The 16,149-nt window shown below is 41.3% G+C and overlaps 1 protein-coding gene across 1 annotated transcript in view; it reads left to right on the forward strand.

Moving 5' to 3' along the window:
- Positions 1 to 14,915, forward strand: part of GPATCH2 (G-patch domain containing 2) — a 90,717-nt gene extending 75,802 nt beyond the window's left edge. Inside the window, exons 9-10 of the mRNA XM_070401139.1 lie at positions 4,243 to 4,331; positions 11,887 to 14,915. Coding sequence (XP_070257240.1) covers positions 4,243 to 4,331; positions 11,887 to 12,116 — 319 coding nt within the window. The 3' untranslated portion in view covers positions 12,117 to 14,915. The remainder of the gene's footprint in view (positions 1 to 4,242; positions 4,332 to 11,886) is intronic.
- The last annotated feature ends 1,234 nt before the right edge of the window (positions 14,916 to 16,149 follow it).

Consider the following 16,149-nt stretch of genomic DNA (forward strand, 5'->3'; position numbering starts at 1 on the left):
CGGAACCCACAGCTGAACTCACACCCCAGCCTCCTCGCATGGACCATCTGACCGTGCCTTTGACCACAAAATCCCTTCAGTTGCCCTAACTACTTGCTTTTATTACTTCCATTGTGTGCTATTTTCTAATTTACCTCATTTTAACTTGAGTTTTTTGCTATTTTCTAATTCACCTGGTCATGACTTGTATCTTTTGTTGTTGTTGCTGCATGCTCATGGTAAAATAAAATCCAGTAACAATGGCAGGCATCAAGAAGAACACTCCCACAGAAGGCCACCATACAGAAGGGTGTGACAAGAGAGGGTAAGGTCGGAATAGAGCGAGGGGCACAGTGACGGGCCACCAGGCCCGAGTTCAGTGCCCTTCGTCAAGTCTGGGTCGTTCTGAAGAGACGGGGCATGGGCTGAGGCAGGATGGTTAAGTCCAGTGGCCACAGCCAGAGAGAGAAAAGGCCCCAGGACCCAGACCTGGTCAAGGTGTGACCGACAACACCAAATGCAAAGGGTTCTTCATGCACAAGAAGGGGCTTTGAGAGCAAATACCAGGAAAGACAAGGACTTGATGCGATCCTAGGAATGAAGAAAGAGAACATCTGCACAGGATGGATCGCCCAGCCCCCACCCTTCCCTCTGCCCCCATGGCCCTGCAGTGACAGGGACTGGATCTCCCAGCCCCCACCTTCCTCTCTATCCCATGGCCCTGCAGTGACAGGGACTGGATCTCCCAGCCCCCACTCTCCCCTCTGCCCCGATGGCCCCCGCAGTGACACGGTGGCCCTGCCTCACGTCTGTGCAGCTGGCGCCCTGTCCGGGCTGATATTTTTCTGACTGACAGTGAGTGTTGTTGCCAGATGCCGGGCCCCGTAGTCACAGCTGCTTGTCTCTCCTCTGCAGCTTGTCGGGGCTGCTTGGGAACACGTTCTATCCAGGGGGCAGCTTTAACGGGGCCTCATTCCCTGAAAAGCCTCTATTTGTAAACACTAGTCAGGAGAGACACGCTCCAATGGTCTCCTCTTTCATGCTACTGTGTCTGACACGCTGCGTCCGTCCTCGGAGCCCAGGTCAGAAGCCAGGTTCCAGGCGAGGGAGTTCTCCCTGGGATTTTCTCCTTCTGCCTCTTGGTTTTTGAGTTGTTATTATTTTTTCTTTTGGACAACACACCCCGTTTCCCACCACCGCACTATCTAAAGGGATGATGGGATACGTGAGTGAAGTCTGTTTCAAAAGAAAAAAAAGTGCCTTCTTTGTGAGCTCTGCTTTTCTACTATTTAGTAGGAAATTTAACAATTAGTGTATGGGAAACCGTGGTTCAGGTCATAACTCCGTGCCAGTGCTTATGAATATGAGACAGCATTCTGCCTGTACCCTCTCCGCTTAAATACTGTGTGTCTGACCCCCAGGGTGGAAGGCGTCAGGTGATACCGAATCCTCAGGCTTCGATTGGTCTGCCCTCTTCTCCATTGTAAGCCAGTCCTCTGATCAAGTACACGGACAGGGTTGGCTGGTCGTTTCCAAACGGCGCCATACAAAAGGGTCCTAAACATTATCCTTTAGTAACTTTGGGTCTGTTCGTAGGACAAGGCATTGTCATTTTTCAGAGCACCACAGCCAAACAGAAACACAGAAATGGCCAACTCTCGCCTCCACTCATAACCCAAGTGCTCAGCTTTGCAAAGGCAAACGACTCATTTAGACCAAAGCAACACAGCCGCCTTGGAGACATCCATTGATTTTAAATTAAATAATGACTGCTATGTTTAACATAAAGAGTGAGAACTAAATGACAGGTTAGACCTTCCTTGGTATTGTTTGTAACAACTCCACTGCACTGTCTAAGGCAGTGGTTCTCAACCTTCTAGCCCTTTAAATACAGTTCCTCATGTTGTGACCCAACCATAAAATTATTTTCGTTGCTACTTCCTAACTGTAATGTTGCTACTGTTATGAATCGTAATGTAAATATCTGATCTGCAGGATGGTCTTAGGCGACCCCTGTGAAAGGGTCATTCGACCGCCAAAGGGGTCGAGACCCACAGGTTGAGAACTGCTGGAAGGGAAAAGGCGGAGGTGGGGGGGGTGGCGGGGGGAGGGACAAGCCTAAAAGGGGGAATCTTCCCAATCTATAGTCCGGATCCCTCCCCGCCGGAGCAGGGAGCCAGTTCCTGACAATTCCTGGACTACAGCGAGCTGTTCTCATGGCTCAGGTCTTCAGGTTCTAGAAAGAATGGGTTTCCTTTGCTTTCTGTTTTCTCTAACTTGGAGTTGAGAAGAAATTGCCCATGACTGCAAGGGTATCTTCTAAAAGCATAGTTTTCCATGGAAGCACAGATTTTTCTCCCAACCAAAGGAAAAAAGGCACATGAAATGCAAGCTGTTATGTAAAGACTAAAAGTAAAATCTCTGGCAATTGTTAAGAATGTTGGTGTTGCCTGCCACTGCCACCACTGTCCCTAATTACTCCAGACCCTATGCCTTTGTCTCCCTGCTCAGACTTGAAACTCTCCCAATAGGACTTGAACATTTCATTCTCTGGTCTCTCCTGTACGCTCTCTCCTGCTCTCCGCATTTTCACCACCACGATGGGGTCTTATGCTGAGTCAGGAGTAGATACTAATACTTGCTGAATCAGTGAACTCATTATTTTTGGATAAAAAGGATGTGTCTTTTCTGCTACTTTAATTTTTTATTTCTATGCTTCTCTGATGTTGTAATTTTATTTTAAATTTCTATTTTTTTTAATTTTAAAAGTAGATGTGATCATAACCATTGATTTTCCTTGTCTCTGTGAGCCATAGAGCACACCACAAAAGCCAATAAAAATGTTAGTTATGCATGTTAATGAACACTTTGACATATATGTGTGATAAATATATTTCTGCAAAGTTAGTCATTAACTGAATGAACTAATTTTTCAATCTATCCACTGAGCCAAACCGGCTAGGGCTTAAAAATATTTAAATGATTATAATTAATTATTCTGTAACAGGGAAACACTATGCACTCAAAATAACGGCAAGAGAAACCAGACAAATGCCCATTTGCATCCTGTACTGGTGTATTTCTTTGGTTGTTATAGCCCCTTGAATTAGCCTGATCGTTAATTATACTTTACTTTGTGCCTTATAGATAGAACTTATATTTAATTTTATTCCACAACTCCTAAGGTTTCATAATATTTAAACACCTGAGTGCATCTGCATAACCACATATTTGGGTTCTTAACTGAATTGATATTTTGCTTTTTAAGTTTTTCTCTAACAAGTTGGATGTTTTCGAATTGGGTTCTATAAAACTTGAAGCTACTACTACATATCTCTGTGAATTACTAAAAGAGGGTGCACTCCCATAAATGACATGCTTCGTTTATTTCTGCTTCATGACCACCAGACACGGGCTCAAACGATGTCAGGGACTGAGATCCAGGAAGTGGACAGGGTCCCTCTGTAGCTTGAAGAATCTGAAGACCTTTACGTCCTTTCCGTGTTTGTAATACTTTGTCTTGGTTTCCAATGGGCGATTTCTAATTTCCCCAAATCTGTTTAATTCAAGAACCCACGATGAGGCAGAATAATCTAACTCTAACTAGTTCCAAGAATAGCAGAAGGTTCTCATATGCTGTGTCTTTGCGAATATGATCCAATACCCCATTAGCCTGTTCAGGAGCAGCAGACCGGCATTAATGCATTCCCAGGATGTTGCTTCACCTAACTGGTAATTAACTGAGGAATTCTAATCATATGAATTATAAGGGAGAGCATCGCTGTTTTCTTCTTCCTATTGAAAATGTTTTAAGAGAATTCGCTGCCGCATAATATCCTCAAAGAAATTGATCATACTTTTCCTGTAATAAATGTTGTTCTGACAGTAAAGCATTAGTAACCAATTGATAACCTAGCAACAATATTGTGATCTCTTTAGATAATTAATCTTAGCTATTTTCCTGTCAGAAGCCACAGCGCTTGATTTTATGTTGAGCCAGAAAGATTGCCAGTTTTGAAAATTAAAAAGCATTCCTTTTATATTATTCATTCCAGTAACAATTTATGGTGGCGCATTTAGCTGCTGAACGCTTGTCAACAAACGTAATTATGTTTCGATATAAACAAGATTGGTGGTTTTACGATGCTGCTCCATCTTGGTTGAGAACCTTTGGATTTAGGTTCAGATTGTACAAGCTGTGTGTTTGTGTATCATGCTTTTTCTCCTTTGTTAATAGTTTTTTTTTCTGATAATTGCCCGTAGGCAAACCAGCATGCATTTAGGATCCTTGTGCATGGGAGATGTCAAACGGAGAAGGAAGGCAGCACCCTTGCCTGGACCTCCTACAACAGGTAAAAGGAAGGGGGCAGAGCACACGTGTGAGGTTCATGAGTCATCAAGAATAAAATAGTGATCATTCTTCATCACTGCGCCGAAGAGGCACGGTTGCCAGCAACTGTTACATCGTTTGCATTTGGTGTAGGGATGGATGCACGTTGCTTCTGTAGAGGTTTGAGGCAGCCCACCAATGAAGTATTCGCTATCCACCTGCCCCAATGCAAGGCTTTGTGAGAGGTATTAAAGGGCACAGAATCTTCAAAGGCTGTGTCTTTGGCCTCAAGAAATGCAGACTTGTTGGAGGGGGAGGGGGGAGGCATAAAAGGCAAATAAGCCCAGAAGAGATTAATAGTAATAAACACAAAAGTTTAGGCTCGTCTAGCTGCGTGGCTTGGTGGTTGAGCGTTGACCAATGAACCAGAAAGTCACGGTTCGATTCCTGGTCAGGCACATGCCAGGGTTGCTGGCTCAATCCCCAGTGGCGGGTGTGCAGGAGGCAGCTAATCAATGATTCTCTCTCATCATTGATGTTTCTATCTCTCCTTCCCCTTCATCTCTGAAATAAATATATAAAAGTTTAAGCTCAGCCTCCAAATCAAGTAGATGGGAAGCTGGCCATGACTGGGGCCGTCTGGTGTCTAGTCCCAGCTCAGCAGAGTCGTCGTTCCTTATTAGACAACGTTCACATCAGAATAAAACATCCCTCAGCATTTCCAACTCAAGAGCCATGTCATTGGAAGAGCATGTCATGCTAATGAGTGTGGCACAGGGAGACCACAAGTGCTGACAGAGAGAAGTCACTGGACCAGAGGGGACAGGAAGCCTTTCTAGAGGGGCAACGACTCCAGCGTCGTTGAGGGAGATGAATAGATTAACATGTACTGCAGAAATCTCACACAAGAGCAATGGTAAGGGGGGCAGAGATGGGGGGACCAGTGATAAGAGGGACCCCACTGCTCATGAAGAAGTGGACGCCCACATAGGAATAAACAGCAGTTGCATGAACATGATGCAGCCAATGACCATAAGAAAATGTTTTCAGTGCAGATATTCAGTCAATTACAAAGTCTAAAAGCCTTGGTCTCTTGCATGGGGTCCTTAAACATCCAGATTTATAAACATTCTCTTAACTTCATCTGGGAAACCCTTTGTAGAAAACATCATTTTTTTCACCATTAATTATAGACTGTGAAAATAAGATTCATGTGAATAGCAGAGTAAGCAGTAAGAAGGGGGAAAAAATATATATACATATATATACATATATATATATGTATATATATACATATATATATATATATATGTACTATACATGCATATATTTGTATACACACACACACACACACACACACACACAATCTTGATATGAGGATTTTGAAGGGAAAAAGATGTGAAACTTAAATTCTCTATTTAGGGGACCTATCCCATAGTTCAGCACTAAAAAAAATGGTAGAGTAATTTAAAATTACAGCCCTCATTATCCAGTTTCCTCATCCATATAAAAGGCTACATTATGAAATTATGCCCGTGGTTATATCTGATTTTCTAGTTGTATTGAATTTTCAGAAATTGGACATTAGAAACACCTGTGTGTAGAATGTGTTTCTTTTGATGTAGAATAATATTTACCACTTACTGGATACCTACTATGTACCAGAAACTTCATTATTTCATTTTATCTTTACAACCACTTTATGAGCTGGTCATTATCATCACTTTATACCACAAAATTAAAATTCACAGAAGTGTGAGGATCTTCTTCTCTATCTATAATATTGATGGCAAAGGGAGGTTTCAAGCCCACACCTGCATGATCCTTAAACCCATGTTCTTTCTCTGACAACTTACTCAAGACCTTTTTGTAAGACTGTATCTGTGAAGTCTATCTCATTGCATATGCTTACTTGAACACACTTATTACATATTGTAAGTTTCATAGAAGATTCATCTAAATATTGCTATGCAGAGATACAGAATATTAATTAGAGCACTTGTAATACATCTCTTTATGTGGGAACATATAGCCACTTTCAGATCAAACACATGTCGTAAGTTCTTGAGTTCAAATCTCTCATAAGCAGGTGTAGGCTTCTTAATGCCCTTGATCCATTGAATGGTCCCCTGAATTCTCTTGTCTTTCAGTGACTCAGACATTAGTGGCAGAGACAGAACAGTCGTAGGAATGTGAGTGCAGCACCTTCAAGCCAGCCACCAGGAGCAGACAACAGCTGGATCAGGCCCTCACTCTCTCAACACATGTGCAGGGAGAAAGAAAATACAGAATGGTCGAGGAGGGTGGTATAATTATTTCTGCGAGGTGGTTTTGACGTTACAATTCAATAGTGCCAGAGGGAACCACTTATACGGAGTATGTGTTGAAAATTGTCAGAAAATTAGGCACTTTCACTTTATAATTCCAAACCTTAAACTTTAGCCTAAAACATATAGAAGCTCACACCAGCACATTCCAGATGTTATACCTCTAAACTGCTGTGATTTTCTTAAGATTCTGGATTTTTATTATATTACTAGATATTTTTTCCTTCAGATTTCCTTCAAGAATAAAACTCATAAAACCTTTTATGATTATTCAAGAAGCAGTGACGTAGGAGAATTGTGTCACTCATATCCAGAACAGTCTCAAATCCATGCACACCAGTTCCTCTCGAAGACGAGGAGGGTGAGGTTACTTAAAAAACCTCAGTTTCTAAAAGAATTTCTTCCAATATTAATGAATCAACTCCAAGGTGAAGACTATTATTCGAATTCAAGTAAGAAATGCTTTTGCATAAATACACTTTGATAATGAGGTCGTGAATCCTAGATTGTCTTGTCTCTGAAATTGTCATTTTCAAATTCTGGAATATAGCCAGTCACATAATAAGGAGTCCGTTATATCTGTCAGCTTCCGAAGTTGAGTTAGCAGGTAGAATTAAAGAGATTTTTTTCACCTTTTTATAGGCCCTTTGCAGACCTCTCAAAAAACACACTGAATTGAGACATATTTTCACAATTTCTGCCTTTAAGTCAACATTCCATCTGAGCTGGAAAAATGCAGGTGAAGATCACTCTTATTTATAATATGGAAGAAGAGCTTGAACATTGTTTAATGATCCCCTCTGATTTACCTGTGAACTACTATGCAGTCAAACAGCAGGTTAAGAAAAGATTTACCAAAAGAATTGTCAGGAAATTAGGCACTTTCACTTTATAATTCCAAACTGAGTTAATACAATAATTTAGCACCCTAAATATAAAGTGGTATGTTATATACATAATATTATTTTTTAAAAAGACTTAAAGTCTTTTATGAAATTAATAACCCAAAATGTGATCATCTTCACCTGCTTACTGTGTTGAAAACTGTACCCACCCCATCTTAGCACCAGCATGAAGCGTAAGCTCATCGCTTCATAAGGCTGTGCACTAGCCAGCAGCATTATCGCTTGAACATTTATTAATTGTGACAGGAACACCAAGTTTATTTCAGTGCTTTAGCTTATTTACTGCTCCTTCACCTTTGTAGTTTGTATTGACAAAGTAAAATGAATATTGATAAGGTTGGATATTGATTTTTTTAAATGTATGGCTTGTTCCCTGCCTCATTCAAAGTCACATAGGCAGAGACGGTGGGTGTCGCCGCAGCGAGGATGTAGAGTTACTATTCTAAAATGAGAACTGTTGAAGCAGGAAGGCTTGCCAGCAGAATGCATTTTATTGTTTGAAAAATGTCATCTGTAAAGGTGAAGAAAAGCCCTGAACAAAATAGGAGGAATATTATTAACGCATTTTTAAAAGGCAGTCAGCAATGTTGGTTACGGTCTGTGTTTGTGGTAGAAGTCACAGCTTACTGAGGATATGAAAATTAAAAGATGTAAATATGCTTATTACTATTATGGCAACTACCTTTTTTAAATGTTTTGTCCACTATACATTACTAAACTCATTGTTATCCTGAATGAGTTTTTGCTGTTACTATTTTGATTTCTAGTGAAATAATATCGTAGGAAAAATAGTCACCAGAAGAGTCAACCTTTTTTCTGTACATTTTAAATTATACAAAATTATATAAATTGCTTCAATGTAACAGTGTTTGTTTTTACTTTCTCCTTATTGTTGAAAGTATTACAGATGTCCCCCTTTCCCCCCATTTGCCCCCTTGCACCTCACTCCGGGCCCCTCCCCAGGCCTCCACCACATTATTGTCCTTGTCCATGGGTTATGCATATATGCATACAAGTTCCCTGTTTAATCTCTTCCCGCCCCCCTCTTCCCTCTGAGATTTGTCAGTCTGTTGCATGCCTCCATGTCTCTGGATCTATTTTGTTTGTCAGTTTATTTAGTTCTTAGGCCCAGAAATCAGGATTTTAAAAAGATTCCCAGGTGATTCTAATGTGCAGCCAAGGTTGAGAACCGCTGTCTTATATAATAAAAGACCAATATGCAAATTGACCGAATGGAGGAACAACCAGTCACTATGATGTGTACTGACCACCAGGAGGCAGACGCTTAACGCAGGAGCTGCCCCCTGGTGGTCAGTGCTCTTGCTAAGGAGCAGTGAGCAGGTGGGCGGTAAGGAACGAGGGGTCCCGGACTGCAAGAGGATGCAGGCCGGGCTGAGGGACCTCTCCCCCCTGCCCCAGTACAAGAAATTTCATGCATCAGGCCTTTAGTAACAAAATAACCTTCCTGAATACTTAAGGCACAAAAGGCAAGTTGTAAATTATAGTAATGGCTGAAGATTTTTAAATAGTGTACTTTTTATTAAAAGTTGCCTTGAACAGCCCAGCCGGTGTGGGTCAGTGGTTGAGCATCAAACTGTGAACCAGGTTCATAATTTCTTTTTAAATGAAATAATAAAAATATTCGACAGAGAGTAGTAACACCTACCACTTTCTGTACTTAATGCTGCTTCTTTTCTTTTTTAAACAGTAATCAAAACCTATGATCCTAAGTTAGTTACTGAGAACTACAGGACAGTATTATAACTTAATAGTTTAATAACATCACTAGTAATAACGACAGCCCTGGCCCTGGGCTGGTTAGTCAAGTGCGGGGAGGATGGGGAGAAGTGTGTGTGGACCACGGAACGCCTTCCGAGCCCAGGTCAGGGACGGAAGCGGGCTCATGAGGCGATGCGGGGAGCAGCACGTCACCTCCCCTTCCCACTGGCTGCTTATCCAACATCAATACAACACTTTAGGAGCCAAATTACTAAACAAGCTGCCAATTAGGCTTGCAGTCAGCTGGACAGATTAGCAGCTAGGAGAGGCCAGTACAAGATTTTCATCTCTTGAGCCAATTACGCAAGTGAATTACCATCCGCAGTGGTTTTTGGAAGGTGTGAGGGGAGAGGACTGAATGGGCTAAAATAGATACGAGAGCTCCAACATCAGGCGGGTTGGGAGGGAGCATGCGGAAGGTTATTGCTAAAATTGCCCTAGCGGGAGGAGCGCCTTCCAGGGAAGAACTTAAAGGATTTAGCGCTGCCAGGAGCAAAAGACAAGGAAAATTGTGGTGGTGGTGTGCTGAGCAGAGGCTGAGCTGTGCCCTCCCATGCCTTAATCTCATAAAAAGAAAAAGGATGGGAAACCACCAGTACATTTCATTCTAGAATCAAAGTATCTCTCTATTGTTTGGATGGGTTTTGTTTTTTTTTAAGGTTGTATGGAAAAGCCATTGCTTTTTTGTTTTGTTTTTGCTTTTTTGATGAGTCTGTGTTTCTATGTGGAAAGATTTAGCATTGGAGACATTTAATATTTCTTTTTTTGTTTGTTTTTCTTCAAAGTACAAGATGATGCTGTGCTTTATTTTAGTTTCATTAAGGAGTGAAACTAGCATTTTTAAAAAGAGAGGGAATGGATTCCTTTCCACCTACATGAAAATACAGCACTCCAGGGCCACTATCCTTGAAATACCAACATTTTAAAATCATGATAGTGAATCACTTTTCCTTTGCTCTTCACTTGAGAACAGAAATGTATCACACTTCAGCAGTTTTTGCAGGGACATTTTGAATTGGCCTTATTTTTTTTTCTTAAATATAAAACACATTTTAAATCTGAGATTTTTCAAGCTCTTGTATCCAAAATATGATTAAACAGATCTGTAGCCTAGAGCAGTATTAGACCTCGGATCTGATTTTAGCTTATCCATTGAAATAAATTAATTCGTAGCAATCACTCAAAACATCAGGGCTGTGGGAGAGAATGCTCACATACTGTTTAACTGAAAATACTGGTCAGTAGCTATTCAGTAAAAAATTAGAGACCTTGGAGGTCTGTCTTGGTTACCACCATAATCATAATTTCAAAATAAAATTGTAGTGGCTTTTTAAATGTTTTTTTCTTTTTTGAACATATTGCGGTGACATCTATATATATAAAAGGCTAATATGCTAAGTGTCCCTCCAACTGGTCGCTATGACACACACTAACCACCAGGGGGCAGGTGCTCAATGCAGGAGCTGCCATGATGCCCACTGTCCATTTACAGAGAAATGGCACTACAGACCTGGTGCCCGCAAAGCAACACTCAGCTTCCCCAAGTGGGGGTGGAGGCCCTGCCACCACCCCAGATCAACAGCCCACCAAATCGCAGCCGACACTGCAGAGACCCCATGGCGCAAAATGCAGCCCACAGTCCAGCCCAGCAATGAACGGTGGCTGTGGGTGCCAGGTAATGATGTCACATAGTAACACCCGGATTCCTCTCCCTAGCAACTTGCCTCCTTGGGAGTTTCTTCATCCCAGGGACATGACTTGCTTTATAGCCAGGTGGAAACATTTTACACTTTAACCAAATGTCTGTGAAGCATTTTCCCATGCCTCATCTCATTTGATCCTCACAGAAGTCCTGGGGCAGGTAGATAGAAGACTTGGTGGAATCCTATTTTCTTTTCATTAGCCAGAAAATGGAGATTTAGAAAGTTTAGAAACTTGACCTGACTGAAAAGAAGTAAGAAATGGTGGACCTTGAAAATGACCAGGTTTTCTCACTGCGCAGGATATAGTCAAACACTGCTGCAGTTCAATATTTTACCCTTTGTTCTCCCTGCATGATCTATAATAATAATCTGCTTCGTGTTGATATTTACTGCTGTGTTGCTGACAATTACCTGGAAGAGAAGTTGGGGTGCTTCACTGGGCTGGAAAAAGTTTAGCCAAATCAGAAAGCAGGTCTAATTAAGCAAGTTTATCTATATATATAAAGCTCTTGCTGGTGCCAAGTGCACACATGTGTTTCGATCTGTCATTGTGGATCATGAATTTGGTTTGACACTTCTATTATGGAGAAAGGGCGAATAGCAATTAGAATATTTTTCCAATTAATTTCCTTTCAATGTACTAAATCTGTGCACGGGGCCACTAGTTGGTTAATAAAATTACAAGGTTTCAGGTGTATTAAAGAAGTATTTTGACACAAGGCATTTATTTATTTTTTTTGTAAGTAAGAGATTCCCTCCCAGGTGCCTCTGTGAAAGAAAACTGAAGAGAACATGGTTTTCTTGGCCCGAGAAGACCTTTGCCTGTGCCAGGACTAACATCCTTTGTCGTTTTACATTTTCAGGATTCGTTGGAGAAAACGCCCAGCCCATCTCAGAAAACAACATAGGGAACCGCATGCTCCAGAACATGGGCTGGACACCTGGCTCGGGCCTGGGACGCGATGGCAAGGGGCTGGCCGAGCCCATTCAAGCCATGCAGAGGCCAAAGGGCTTGGGACTTGGGTTTCCGCTACCAAAAAGCACTCCTGCAGCCCCCAGCACCCCCATCCCCGCCTCGGGGACATCCGCCTAAGAAGAAACACTTCACAGTTTTGCTTCGCTTGCTCTGTGTCCCGTTGTTCTGAAATTACAGCACAGCTTCTGTTCGTGGAGCAGAAATCGACAAGGCCTCGGACTTGTCACGCCAGCTTCCTAACTGCGTCCAGTCCTACCACGGTGACAGAGATGCGCCTTCATCCCAGCTCATGGTGCTCAAGTTCAAACCGTTCCCTTTAAATGTTGTCGGCAACTTTCGGCTGTTTTTAGATAGAAAGAACAGCTCATTTCTCTTATTTATTTTGATGGCAAATGCCAGTAATGTCTAATGCTTTTAAGCTTGATTCATTCACGTGTGGGTGTGAGCCCGGGCAAATGTGAGTGCACCCCAGGGTTTCTAAAATGAGACAGGCCGGGGAGGTTGTGTCTCGGGCCACCCCGATCGAGGGTGACTCAGAAGACCCATCAGTGAGGACCTAAGCGAATCTTTGATTGAAAGACGTGTCAGTTCCATATTGTTGAGTTTGGCATTTGTGAGTAAGTGAGTGTGTGTGTGTGTGTGTGAGGATTCTCTAATGGGGAGAGGTACCCATTAATCTTCTAACCTTGGACAGTGTAGTGTGAAGTTCACAGTTGACCAACCGCAATTAACGTATCCCTCTGACGTTTTGACAAAAATAAACCTCATCCCTATTATCACCAGAGTGCCCTCAACATTACTTTAGTGCGTGTTTTATAAATTTTACCTCATTTAGGACATAAAGTAATTATTGAAAGAAAAATGTATTTTTTAAATTCATCATGATTGAACTATAAATTCTATTAATCTAGACCAGTGGTTCTCCACCTTCTGGCCCTTTAAATACAGTTCCTCATGTTGTGACCCAACCATAAAATTATTTTTGTTGCTACTTCCTAACTGTAATGTTGCTACTGTTATGAATCGGCATGTAAATATCTGATATGCAGGATGGTCTTAGGCGACCCCTGTGAAAGGGTCCTTCGACTGCCAAAGGGGTCGCGACCCACAGGTTGAGAACCGCTGATCTAGACTGACTTCTACCTCTCTCTTCCCAAAGGTTGATTTTTTTTTTTTTTAAAAAAAAGATCAACTCAACTATAGTAAACTAATTTTAAATTTTAACCATTGGTGTACCTTAGAATATTAAACCCATTTATTTGAAGATATAAATGGCTCTCCCAAGAATTCAAATTCCAGGCCATGAGCCAACCCATTTACAAGGTGAACAAAAATGAATGGAAGCGACCTGCCCTTTTCACATCTTAGCAGTTTCTTTAAAACCAAGCAAAGCAAGTCACTTTTATTATGTGCCTCGTATTGTTATGTCTGAGTCACCTGCTGCATAATGTTAGAGATTCTAAATTGCTCCCTAGTTTAGAAGATGTTGATTTGTTATTTCCTTCATTAGTAATGACCAATAATAATATTCTATTTGTAATGGCATTTTATTGGTTAAGTAAAGACCAAGATAACACATGTGAATCTCCTTGCTAGAGGTTTTTTCTTTTCTATTTTTTTTTTTTTTTTTAGGCTTTGGTGTTTTTGGAGCAGTTTTAGGTTCACTGCAAAATAAGGTGAAGATATAGAGATTTCTCATAGACCCTCTAGCCCCACACATGCACCGCTTCCCCTGTTATCAACATCCCTGACCAAAGTGGTACCTTTGTTACAACAGAGGAACCTATGCTGATACATCACCATCACCCAGTTTACATTACAGTTCACTCCTGGTGCAGCACATTCTATGGACTTGGACAAACATACAATGACATTGTAGCATTGTACACAGTAGCTTTACTGTCCTAAAATTTCTCTGTGCTCCACTCTAATAGGTTTTTGAAAATCTGTAAATTCCCAAGAGATTTTTAAAGGAGGGAGAGGGTTTTTGTGTATGTCATAGACCTTTCGGGAGTGGTCCCCTAAAGAAAACATCGCCAATTAGGGAGAGGAAGGCCTGCCTGCCCTTGGAAAGCCTGGATGATTTGCCACATGTGCATGTTTTTTAAGCATTACCTTCTCTCGTAGGGGTACTGTGGTAAGAGGACAGTTTGAGGAAATATGGACTACCAGGGGAGTTGATCTTTGGAAGCTTTCTTATTGGGTGAAGTAACTGCTATTTTGTACAAGCTTGTTACTTAGAAAACTATCATATCATTTTTAAAAAGTGTTTTGTGTTAAATACTCCTCTTAGATGTAAAGGGGGAAAGCTAGGAAAGATTGTTCAGATGGCGATCTAAAACCTTCTTTATGGTACTTTATAGTGTTCTAGGTGTGTTCAAAAGACTTTTTCCCCCTTAAATCCCAATATTTTCTGATGATCTGAAGCTCTTCTAAAACCCTGGCATTTTGAAAAGCCAAATTTGGAGCCACTGATCAACACACAGTAAGGTTATCGTGCGACTGGCCCCAGACACCTGCAAACGTGGCTGCTCCTTTCACTTCACCGGGTTCTAACTCCTGAGGGAAGAGCAGACCCACATACAAGTGGTAAAGATTGCAGCCTTCGTGCATGCTTCTTACTGTCTTTTCTATCGTCCCAGTCTTCTGAGGCAACACCTCTAGGTGCTCCTGCTCCCTTAACCTGGGTGTGGTCCTCTGACACCCCCCACCATCAAAATCCATCTTTATCTTTTCAGCTGATAGGAGAAAGGGCTGACTCTTGGCTTCTAGCGCCCTCTACGTGGCTCGCAGAGGACTTAAAATAGTTCCTCTTCTATGGAAGTGCTTCACTATATGGAATCCATGAATCCACGCCCAGAGTAGACAAGTGGTGATGTCCAGGTGCCCCCCACCCCCACCCCTGCTCTGCACAGACATTCACCAGAAGCGCACACGTCCCTGCACCATTCAGTCCTTAAGGAAAACCAATGCAGACACACGACATCCTGCCTGTACCTGATCTTAATGGGAGAAATAAGCACAATTTAAAAATGGGACTTTTAATGAAAATCAAGTATCTTTTAAGATATGAAGTCCACTAATTTATTTATGTTTTATATATAGTTATAGTTACTATGCCCATGGAACCCAATGCGCCCAGAGCAATTTATAATGAAGAATGTGTCATCCTTATCTCCTTAAAAAGGTGGTGAGATTTTTCTCTGCTCCTCCTTAAAGCCGCTCATCTACAGTAGCAAAAGCTCCTATCACACTAATTGGTTGTGCTAAAAATTTTAGGGAGCGCATAGGTCTCTTCCATTACTGTCCAAATTGTCCATTCCCCAGCAGTAGCCAAGAGAGGCTGAGCATGAATTAGCAATTCAACTTTTTTTTGTCTTTATATACTTATTATACTTGATACTGGCCAGCCTGTGTGCTGGGGTCATTCCCTCCCTCCCTCCCTCCCTCCCTCCCTCTCCCCTCCCTCTTCCCTCCCTCCCTCCCTCCCTTCCTTTTCCTCCTTCTCTCCCTCCTCCCCCTTCCTATCTTCCTTCCCTCCCTCCTTCCTTCTTTCTTTCTTTTCTTCCTCCCCTCTTTCCCACTACTCAAATTTACTTGTTAAGACTATATTCCCTAGATTTGTTTGCTTTCATTATTAAATTATATGATACCCTTTTAAAAGATAGTCCATTGTTAACTAAAATTTAACCAATTAATTAGTCTCAACTTTTGAATACACAGATTTTTATAACTCGTACTGTGGCTATCAAAGAGAAGTTAAGACAATATGGTTAAAGATAAACATAATGTATACATATGTGTGTGTTGACAGGGCACGTAAGTATGCAACATACCGACATAATTGCAAAACATTGCATTTTATTAATGTCTGTTTTAACATTGTGAATTGATATTCTTGTAATTAATTTAACTGACAATTGCTTCTCTTCAATATATTTTCATTTTGAGCAGATGTTTCATAAAAGAGAAAAATCATTGTTGACATGCTTTTAAAAACCATTTCTTCCTATACTTTTTCCTTCTTTCTTTCTTTCTTTCTTTCTTTTTTAAAAAAGATGATCTAAATTGGTATTGTAAAATGGAGTTGTTTAGCAAGGAATATTTTGGATTTTTATTTTATTTTATTTTGGTAGAAAGCTATATTAAT

Source organism: Myotis yumanensis, unplaced genomic scaffold, assembly GCF_028538775.1.
Source record: "Myotis yumanensis isolate MYYU_CA2020_CCGP unplaced genomic scaffold, mMyoYum1.0.hap1 SCAF_22, whole genome shotgun sequence".
Classification (NCBI taxonomy): Eukaryota; Metazoa; Chordata; class Mammalia; order Chiroptera; family Vespertilionidae; genus Myotis; species Myotis yumanensis.